General features: G+C 37.3%; 1 protein-coding gene and 1 pseudogene across 1 annotated transcript; one reads left to right on the plus strand and one right to left on the minus strand.

Moving 5' to 3' along the window:
• Positions 1 to 7,564: 7,564 nt before the first annotated feature.
• On the plus strand, positions 7,565 to 8,417 carry LOC127946706 (fibroleukin-like; annotated as a pseudogene).
• Positions 8,418 to 8,616: 199 nt separating this feature from the next.
• On the minus strand, positions 8,617 to 10,512 carry LOC127946707 (transmembrane protein 60-like). The gene is made up of 2 exons (XM_052543426.1): positions 10,365 to 10,512; positions 8,617 to 9,654 (listed from the first exon to the last, which is right to left on the minus strand). Exon 2 carries the CDS (start codon positions 9,615 to 9,617, stop codon positions 9,213 to 9,215), a length of 405 nt encoding a protein of 134 aa, XP_052399386.1. The 5' UTR covers positions 9,618 to 9,654; positions 10,365 to 10,512; the 3' UTR covers positions 8,617 to 9,212.
• Positions 10,513 to 11,558: the final 1,046 nt, after the last annotated feature.

Consider the following 11,558-nt stretch of genomic DNA (forward strand, 5'->3'; position numbering starts at 1 on the left):
TGAATCTGACAGTTAGCCATGGTTTGTTTTGGATGATGGTTTTTTCCTCAAGGTAATGTCACAGCTTCCAAACGCTCTCAACGCAAAAGCCTACTCGCGCTCGTGATTCTTTAGCTCCGCCCAAACGTCACGCCTCCAGCCTCTCGAGACTATCTTTCTCTTATAAATATAATAAAACTAAAGACTTTTTGGAGATATGAAGGATGCAGTACTACTCTATAGGTATTCAAGATTAACAGGAGATTGAGTGTAAATGAGCATTTCACCCCTCCTTTAAAATGCTTTATTTTTACATTTTTTTTTTATTATTTAATCTTTCTTTTTTTTTAAGCAGTGGACATTTTTTTCTTTCAGCCGAAAAAGAGAAATTGAATAGAAAACAAATTTAAAGATTCTCTAGAATCTAAAATAAAGATTGACTATTCTCTACACGTGACACAAACTATACTATAAGGTGGAAAAAGTCATTGTTTGGAAGAGCATGCATTGTACATGTTTTAAATCACTGCTGATTTAACTTGGATTATACATCATATTTGATTAATCTGTAGCTTAAAAAAAATTGGCTACACTAAATTAATTTCACCCACCCTTTCATAAGTGCTACAGATAAGTTTCTGAGCTGTGAAGGGATAGTTCACACTAAAATGTACCTTTTCCACTATGCTGTGGTCTCTCATACTGCACATCTGACACATTACTGATCCCAAATTTTATTTGACATAGTTATTACATTACAATTAGCGTCATTTCAGACTTTCGTGCATATATTGAGTTGAACCCCTGTTTTAAATTTACAATCTAACTATTTAAATTAAATCCAAGAAACTTATCACTAAAACTAAAGGCCTGAAGTCAAATTGTCACCCGTCTCCTTGCATGCAACAATGAGAGGAACCTGTGCAAGCATTAGGTTTAATGAGGACAAGGCTTTTGTAATGCAAACAAGCAGTCTTGACTTTATCTGTTGTTGATGCACTGTAACCATCAACTCCAGATGTATCCTCTCCAGCTCGAAAATCTGGATAAAAACAGCCAGCTCACTTGCATTGGGTTTCCCACAGAATTTGCCTCAGTAGTGTTATATAACTGTTAGGAAAGAGCCTGAGTGCACTTGTCTGTTCTTTTATCACAATTGCATAATGACCACTACCACATCATGCAAATGTGTCGGAGTAGTGTTCGCTAATGTGGTACTCAATCCCAACCGGTGTCAAATGTTTCTGTGAGATGGTTTATGGAAAAATCTCAGTGTTTACACAGACAACTACACTGATTGGCTGAACCGTCCCAGAGGATTTCAGACTGTGACATCATAGGGCACCACACAATAATAGTCTTGTCCATAATTGGTAAGGCTTTTCTGATTAGTGGTAATAAAACTGGGAGTTGGCTAATAATATATCCATTGCTGAGCACTATAAAAAAAAGTCCGTAAGTTAAATACAGTCAATTATGTTTGGACACAGGTTGATGTTTTTATGATATTAAAGACACTTGGACATAAAGTTTTCCACTGTTAATGCTTGGACTACTATGGTTGCATTGTTTATATAGTTGTTATAACATTTCTCGTAATGACATTTTCAGTTTGATGTAATTGATTGCAATCGTTAACAAAGGACATCTGTCATTACATATACTGATCTGGATGGAAGTTATTACCAAAGTGTATTGTGTCCATTGTCCATTACCCAAATCCTCTAAAAGCAAGTCAGTCAGCTAACCTGGCCATCTTGTTAATGCTTCTGGGCAGCTACCTGTACAGCAGTAATCATCTTGAATGAGGAAAGAGCAATAACTCAGAATATGTGTCACAATTACATTTAAATAAGATTTTAAATAAGGAACAATGTCTGACAAGTATTATATATCACTATATATATACCACAAACCCAGGCACTCCTGTGCAGACAGTATTAGACATTTCAGAGGATGTCTGTCTGTGTTAGCTGAAAAACAGTAATTTGTTTCAAAAATGTATAGATTTTTTTATTTTTTTTTATAGAAAAATACAGGACTGTTTTGTTCCAAGTATGTTGCAGAAATACAAACATACGTTGGAAAAACACTCCCATCTGAATAGGCCTTTAGTTGCATTTTAGCTTTATAATACATCTCTGAATCTTTGTGGCTTGTGTGCATATGTCTATGTGTGTGGGGCATGCTGCTTTATTGGCATGATATTGGGAAGCTGCTGCCATCATGATTCTCGCACATATGCATATCTGCACATGTGAGAGAGGAAATGACATAGGCAGAGAATGCATTGTGGTTGATCATAAGTGTGATGGTTTTGATTAAACATCAGGGTCAGCCAACACAAATGACTGCACATCATATTGTGCTTTTCAGTTCTGATGCCCTTAAAAAAGCTTAAGATATATATAAAAAAAAGACACATACATGCATAAAAGAATAGCAGGTATTACAACTTGGCCTTGTGGAAAAATCGTAATAATTTTATGAGAATGCAAAAGAAAAAGAAAATTCCTGAAAACATAAAAGTAAATCCCAAACCTAAACTCTTAACCTAACATTAACTGTAGTAACAAAACAACCTAAAAAAAAAACTCTATATGCATGATATACATTGCATAATTTTGACATTGTATAACAACTCTCATGAAAGTATTGGAAGAAAATATTCAATCAAATGTTTTAAACAGTAAATAAAACCAAGGGTTATCATAATCAGACACCACTGGAAAACAAAATATGTTTTAAACAAATACTTTGTTGGCTGTTTTGATAGAATCCTGGTAATTACAAAAAAAGTCATTATTAGTCATTGTATTTTTTTGTATCTTTTTTATTTGTAAAAAAGTATTTTTTCTTAAAACAAGATAAACAGAATTTAGAAGCAACATTGCACAAGATATTAATGCTGTTTCTTTAATTCAAGTGCATGTCTTGGCACTAGCAGATTTTATTCCTTGTTTTTAGACTTGTTTATACCTGTACTTACACTGCCAGTACAGTAAGACAAAATGAAGGTATTTTCTCTGTAAGCAAGTATTTATTATGTAGTGTTAATGCTAATCCTACTTTAAGAATTTTTTGATATTGTAACTGGGAATACAAAAACAACAAAATAATTTTTAAAAACTATTTTGTAATAAAATTCATTTCTTCATAGACATACCGTATTAACAAGTTCACATCATAATATCTAAGCTTAAAAACAAACAAAAAAAAAAAACTCAAAATATTATGTATATGCAAAGTGTTGGCAATAATCATTACATTAATAATGAGCAAAGGAAGCACAGTCATGAGATTATTATTATTGATATGTTGACTATGTTCTGTGCGGACTGTTATGCTAGAAGGCTGTTACATTCTGTTGAGAGTCATCACAGAGTATCACCCCTCTCTGAGCTCTCATTCTTCTATAAAGAGAGGTTTTCCTCTAGTCTCTCCTGATCCTTCTCTTTCACACACTCTTAGACATATTGAACAAACATGCTCGCCATACAGGACACAATGTGGCTTGCTGTGTTTTACATATGGGCAAGCCTGTTAGCATTTTCTGTGTGTCACATCTTCTCAGAGACCTCTGAGGACGCTGCTTCATGGGTAACGCTGAAGCCCCTGGTGCACTGCAGGGATGAGGAAAATGTGTGCCCTTATCAACTCACCCTCCCTCCTCACTCCATCCAGCTTCCCAGGCTTTTTAGGGAGCTGGAGAAAATGGCCAAGGAGCTGGAGAATCTAAAGGACATGGTGAACCAGCTAAGGAGGGACTGTAAAGAATGTAAGGACAGACATAGTATGGAGATTGGTGGACAGAAAGAACACATCGAGGATAAGGAAACGAGACATTAAAATCCAAGGCATAACATCAGCATCAAGGAGATGCAGAGTCATAGAGGAGAAAAAGTAATCTGGATCTTAACTTCAACCTTCCCACAAGGAGACACATCAGAAAGTGAGGGAACTGTCAAGGATGGTGTGAAGAGGCTCAATCATTCCATTTTGGAAAGTCAGGAATGGAACATTGACCCAAGGATTAATATAAACCATAGTTCCACAGATCAGAGGTCCGAGATGAGCAGTGAAGTAAAAATATTTAATCCCTCACTTGACGAGACAACCGGGGACATATCTAAGGTCAAACTTGTGCTCCCGCCTACACCTGAGGAGACAGAGAGGAAACTGAAGTCTAAGCAAACATCTCTCCCTAGAAAAAAGGACACCATACAATCCTCAACCCATGGGAAACAAGTGACAGCTAAATATTCTCAGAGATGGACATGAAAAAACATCAGTGGCACCCTTGCAGCGAGAAGAAGTGTGCAGGATGTGCCTGATGTGAATGGATTAAGCAGCATTTCAAGGGATGCTAATGCTAGGATAATGGATTTAAGCACATCAGCTGGGAACAAAGGGATCCTATTCCTACATAAACATAAACAGTAGAGCTGTCAAGGTTAACAATAAAGACAGACTGGAGAACCTTGCTTTGGTAAGGATCCACAATCCACAAACTGGGGACAGGGCTGGATTTTCCCCAGCAAGTGTTATGAACATAGCTGAAGAGCCGAACATGGTTAAAGAAGAAAAACAGCACATGGGACGGAGTGAAAGTCTAGCTGTTATTAGTAGTGAGGAAGAGACTAGATCCAATTTGAATATAGAGGACTTGACCTTCCCAGAAAGACAGATGGAAAATGAAAAATATCTAAATCCAATAAAATAAACTAATAACAGACAAACTGATTTGAAGCCTGACAGTGCTTTCAATGATAGGAGAGTTTTGGTGGGAAATACCAATCCACAAGCCAGGGACATGATGGTCAAGACTGGACCAGAAGAGGCTGGATTTTCTACATCAAGGAGTGGCATTATGCGGGTCAAGGAAACAAGTCCTCTTATAGCAAACCTGGGCCCATCAGTGGACCAACCCTGTCAACAGATGACCAAAACAAACCAGACATCAGTAGGGATTCTGGTCCCAGATCAGATGATGGACATGGCTTGAAAGATGCAAGCCAAGTAACTAAAGTTACGCAGGACAATTTGAGTAAAGTAAACAATACTAGGATGACAAGACTTCCAGCAAATCTGAGGAAAGAAAACCAAGGTGATGTGAGTCACATAGCCACAAATAAGCCAATCTCTAGTGTTATGAACCAAGGGATAGAGCCAAACATGTTTAAAGAGGAAAAGCAGTATGTGGGACTGATTGAAAGTCTGGTAGTTATTAGCAGTGAGGCAGAGATTAGATCCAATGTGGATAGAGAAGACTTGACTTTCCTAGGAAGACAGGCGGAAAATGAAAAATATCTAAATCCAATCATGAAAACTAATAACAGAAAAATTGATTCCACAATTTTGGACAGGGCCGACAGCACTTTTAATGAATGGACACTGTCTCCTGGTCTTAAAGATCAGATGCAGCCAAGGATGTTCAGTGAAGGGGCAAATGAGCATATCGGGTTTAACTCACTGAGTGCAGGGACTATGAAGGAGGACTTACCAAGCCACAGTAAAGCCATTATTATAAAGAAAGATCTGGTGAAGCCCACCTTTGTCCCAACTGTAAAGAGTAAATCGACTGCTAGAACAGAGAGTACATCCAGTAGGGTTCAATCAATTGTAGTAGGCCAGGGGACGAAAAAGAATTTCAATAACTCCACTCAAAGCTGCAGCTGTCTCAGGACTATCTCAGGACAGCAAGAAAAACATCAGAAAGATACCTGAAGTAACTCAAGACAACGTAAGGTATGTGATGCCAAACCCCAACAGACACCCCATTAGACATCCAACAACTGTGATTTCATCTAGAGTCAACAACCTAAGACAATCTAATGTGGTGGACAACATGTCAGCAAACAGAAGTGTTGGGCTACATTCTAAGCTGTCCATCCCAGTCAGAAACAGCAATACTGGCAGACCAAGCTACAAGGAAGCCAAACTTTTAAAGTCAGCCAAACAGAACCAGAGGCTTCAAGACAAAGGCAAGTACGGTGACTCGGTTCTCCAGTCCCACTGGTGCAACAGAACAAGTACAAACAGAAGAAATCAAACACATTCCGCAGGTGATGAGGTCAAATGTATTGGACAATAAATGGTTAAAAAAACAACAGTACAGAGTCAAAATCCTAAACAAAATCACATCAGTCTCAAAATTGAGGTGATGTACAAGATTTGGAAAAGGTTCAACAAAGAAAGAATCAAGTAAGAGACAACAGTGAGCCTGAGTTGATCACAAATATTGGGAGTGCAGAGGATCCCAACACTCTGCAAAGTGGAGCCTCAAATTCACCGACTGGTGGGAAGAAAGGACTGCACCAACCTTAAAGAAAGAGTTATCTAAGGAACCAGGAACAACACTAGTCACCACCTCGACAGTTTCTTTTATGGACACAGACCATAAAGACAGCACAAAAAATATTCTCAAAGTGACAAACATACATGTTGAAATGGTTAAAAACGTCAGTTGGGAAACATCCATTAGCTTTGAAAATACTGGACAACAAGAGAAAACCGGAATTTATTCAGTTTAATAAAGACAGAGTGGAAGAAAACTCTGGGGAGATATTATCTAACCCAAACAGTGCAGAAATTACCCAAGGTTACAATGGAGAGAGGTACACAATTCCAGTTGTTTTGGAAACACTTACAAATGTTAAAGAAATTAAAGGCTCAGATCTTTTCTCACTCAGCCCGAGGATGCCGCCGAGGGGTTGAAATCACATGCATTAAGTGATGAGGTAACAGAAAAAGAGCAAGTAGAGGACAACATCCACAGCACCTGCGACAGTGATTGTAACAATATGTCAACCCAGCAGTCTACAACTCAGACCAGGCCCCCAGTGGACTCTGGAAGAGGTGAGGAATTTTCTTTCACAACCCATGTCAATATTAATTTTTAAGAAACAAGTTAAAGGAGTATTTACTTTTAATTTACACCTTAAAAGTATGGCAGCACTGCATGTTTATTTGACTCAAATCTTACAATATTGTGGGACAAGTCAGTTTGGCTCTTTGTACAGATTATACCCAAGATGTTCAAAAATAACTACAGGTACAATCTATTTAGATAATCATTCCCAGGAAATAATATAATATGAAAGCATTCTTTGTCTGATATATCAGGATGTGGTGTCTTTGTTGAGCTTGAGGAAAGGTTCAAAGGCAAGGACTTCTTTGCTATATAAAAATTAATGCATGCAGAAGTTCAGTACCATTCCATGCCTAGTGCTAAATTTACTTGTCCAGTAATTGGAGTCTGAAATTTGGCCCAGTGTGGCTCAGCGTAAACTCTTCATCCACGGAAAAATAAATCCAGGTGGTCAAAATGTATATGTATAAAACAGCCTTCACATATCTTTTAAACGAAACCTCAAGTGTAGTCTGTTGAGTAAAGCTTCATTGTTTCGGGTCTAACAGAGATGCTATTTCAGCACTTTATCTTGCTCTGCATTCGTTTACAAATTCATATGATCCAGATTTTCAGAATTTTTTTTTTTTTTTATTTCAACCCAATTTAATTTATTTGTATTGTGCTTTCCACAATATGGTATCAAAACAGTTTCGCAAGAAAAGTGTCTTAAAGCTTCTCTAGCTGAAAGATCACAATGGCAAAGAAATTCACCTTTAAGATGTTTAAATAGAAGCATGCAGATTTTGTTTCTTTACAGATTGTAAAATAATTTTTCATCAACAGAGAATGAGACCATTTTTATCGACCACAGAAAAAGGACCTGCACAAGAATGCGCTGATTACATTATGAAATCCCGAAGGACTGGTGTATATAGAGTAATGCCGCAGACAAACAGCAGCATGTTTCCTGTTTTCTGTGACATGTCAGGGTCTTCTGGTGGGGGCTGGACTTTGACACAGCATCGATGGCTGCACGAGTTTCAATCGCACCTTGGATGAGTACAAGAATGGATTTGGTAAACTAATAGGGGAGTTTTGGCTTGGCAACGACAAGATTCACTTGCTGACAAAGGTGAAGAACATGTCATTGCGAACAGAAATTGAAGACTTTGAGGGTATCAGAGAATACGCCCATTGTGACCACTTCCATGTGGCCAATGAAAGCCAACAATACCGCCTTGGTAGTTACTCTGGTACAGCTGGTATGCCATGCAGTTTAGTAAGACATACAATCACGACCAGAAGCTTTTTACTACTCCGGACAGAGACAATGACCAGTATCCCTCTGGAAACTGCGGGGCCTATAACAGCTCAGGCTGGTGGTTTGATGCACGCATGTCTGCTAACCTAAATGGGAGATATTATCAATAGTATAAAGGGGTACGTAATGGGATATTTTGGGGTACATGGCACAACATTACAATGGAATATTACCCAACCAATGCCAGACAATCTTTTAAGACTGTTAAAATGATAATTAGACCGAAGAACTACACTATCTAATAGTTACCCACCATTTCTAAAACGTACCAACCAAAATTAAGCCTTTTTATTTATTTTTTTAAGTTAAATGGTAGAAAAAAAGGCAAGTGCCTTTAGTACATTGCTACTCATGTTTACTGCTTTATTAATAGAAAATCTAAGTGTGGTGTCAGAACTTGAAAAAAAAATACTGCACACTTACTGAACACAATTGTCAAAGAAAATAAATATGCATTTTTAAATTACAAGGATGTTGTTTTTACTTTTTAATATTATTTACACACTCGATACAAGAGGAAATTATTAATTACATTTCATAAACATGTATTACGCAAGTTCTGCAATGCAAAACATAAGTGTTTGATAAAGAAACACAGATTTATAAATATACACCATTATTGTAGAACATATGTCGTTTCCATTAGCAATCCATGTTGTGTTACAGTACCGGTTGAACAAACAGTGTGTATGCAGCACATTAACGGTTATTTTTAAAATGTTCTTTATGGGATGCCACTAATAATCTCAGTGTTTCACTTAAATGCAATAAATATTCTGAGCAACATTCACAATCAATAATTTTTGTCACCTGAGTGGAAATTCACCACTGAGCCAAAATTGATAACCCTCCCTGCATCTTGAACATGAACCGTAGGCTATTCAGCATAGTCACTCTTGAGCCTGAAAGAAACAAGCAATTCCTGATAAAGAGCTGTACATTCTCATTGTCTGTTGTATATTCCCTTGTTTATGAATTGCATCTACTTTCAAGATGATTTTATTCCTGAAGAATACAGTAAAGACTTCTGCTGGCTTTCAAAGAACGCTGTTCATATGTTCAGTCTCTTCTGAAGTGGAAAACGTTGTAGCCCATCTCCACCATAGCTCCGATGAGCAGTGCCCACAGAGGGACGCAAACCGAGCTCACCAAGATTTCAATTAGGCCCTCTAATTTGGCACAGAGCGTCAGACAAAATGTCAGTTTAAGCAGCATGGCCACGAGGTACCACACGCGCTTCTTCAAGTTCTCCGCCCTGTTGCGTGGGTCGAACCCCGGCTTGCAGCGGCCTGCCATTTTGACAATGAGCATGAGGAGGAGAATAAGATCAAAGGTCCAGACAGGAAGGAAAATGAGGAACCAGTTCCAGATGATCTTCCCGTCCAACTTCAGGACCAGCATTATAAGGAATATAAGTGTGAAGATCCATGTCAGGAGGACTCTTTGAGCAAGAGACATGTTCATTTGAAACGCTGGCCTAAGGGCACAGCAATAAGCTGATCTGAAATAGACAAAACAATTATCATCTGAAGTGTAAGTTCAATTTACATTAAGTCAGTTGATTTCATCTAGAGGAGTTCATGCTACTATTAAAGCAAAAGAGGGAAATTCATAATAATAATGTAATATTACATTAAAAACAATAATATAAATACATTCATAATTAATACATTATATAATTAACACATTTCATTAATTAATATATTTAAAAATAATATACACTTTTTAATCCAGTTTTTTTAGTGGATGTTAAGTTGATACTGTCTGCAAGTTGTATTAATATATAAAATATAAAATACAATATAAAATATAAAATAAAAGATGACATGCATATTTGCAAAAGGCTAAAACTCAGTTTAATATAAGTTAAACATTAAATCATTCATTTTTACATCTTAACATCCTGCAATGATCGATTTGTTCAAAATGCAATTTAAACTGTTTTAGTTACAATAAGTGTATTTATTTAACTACCCACCAAGACGTACTTAACATGTAACACACGGAGATGTGCGGCCTCACTAATAAAATAGCACTTGTTTTATTTATACATGTTTAATCCGGACTGTCCCATCCTGACACGTTCTTAAAATGAAGGAGCTGTTCATTACTAGCGCAAAACTAACGTTAGCATACACAGACCGGAGTGCTTTATGCGTTTACGAAGAAAAAACGACGAAAAAAACCCCACACATTGACGGAAAAGCTTACCGATGATGAATCAACCCCGACTGGCCTTCTATTCAGAGGGGCTTGATTAAAGCCGATGTCCCCTTTCCGGACTGTGTGTTTCTTTTACTGTCTATGGTTTGAACACTGACGTTTTCAAAACAACTTCTCTTGACCAAGTTGAAGTGCGCACAGCGCCACCCATCGGACTGGAGAACGCGCAATAAACAGTCAGGCGAATTAAACATTCAGTTAAAATCAGTTTTATTGTATATCGTTACAAAAGAAAATTTACGAATAATAGTGCCTTACAAATGGCCAGATATGTATACACATTTATTTATTTACTTATTTATTTGGAATTCATCTTGATTTCTCATGAACGCGCAGCCGTGCAAACTAAAGGCCAAGCTCAGAATAAATAATACATTAAATTTCGGTTTGTTTTTTACTAAACTTTACTGCATACATACAGAACACTTTTACTGAGACACGTATCGCTTAGGACCATTCTGTGACACTTCAGTGTCTTTTTAAAAAAGCTTTCCCTTCTGAAAAAAATAAGAAAACAACAGAATTAGAGTGAGATAAAAGAAAAAGAAAAAGAGAGATATGAATAATATTCAGCCTCAAGATGGCACTGTTTCACTATTTTGAGTTGTTGAGCTTCTGTTAGGTGACATTGCTAGCAAAATGCTCCTTAGCGAGTCTCTAAAGATGAATCTGCCATTAAAAGAATATACATAAATCATCATCCCACTACTTTGCTTTCAGAGTTTCTATGCCTCTGTAAAAGCAATATTTGTTTTTTTCCATACATAAGATTCTCACCCTCAGGATGAAAGAAACTTTTCAGATTTCTCTCAGGTTGATGCTACACCTGAGATAACCACCAGAATCCACCCATTTCCAATATACTGTTACAATTGTTTCCTAAAATACCATTTAGGGTCCAGCCAAGAAGGTGCAGGGTGCATTGCGCACAAAAAGCCACATCCATGCCGAATCAGTTAATGATATTATTACCCTTTGCAAATGTCCTGTTGTGGCTGCCATTACTGAGGCCTTGAAGAGTTACTTCACACAAAAATTACTCACCCCTCATGTCATTCTAAACCCGTAAGACCTCCGTTCATCTTCAGAACACACATGAAGATATTTCTGATGAATTCTGAGAGCTCTCAGACCATCCCATAGACTGCAATGTAATTACAGTGATCAAGGTCCAGAAATAAA

Source organism: Carassius gibelio, chromosome A25, assembly GCF_023724105.1.
Source record: "Carassius gibelio isolate Cgi1373 ecotype wild population from Czech Republic chromosome A25, carGib1.2-hapl.c, whole genome shotgun sequence".
NCBI lineage: Eukaryota > Metazoa > Chordata > Actinopteri > Cypriniformes > Cyprinidae > Carassius > Carassius gibelio.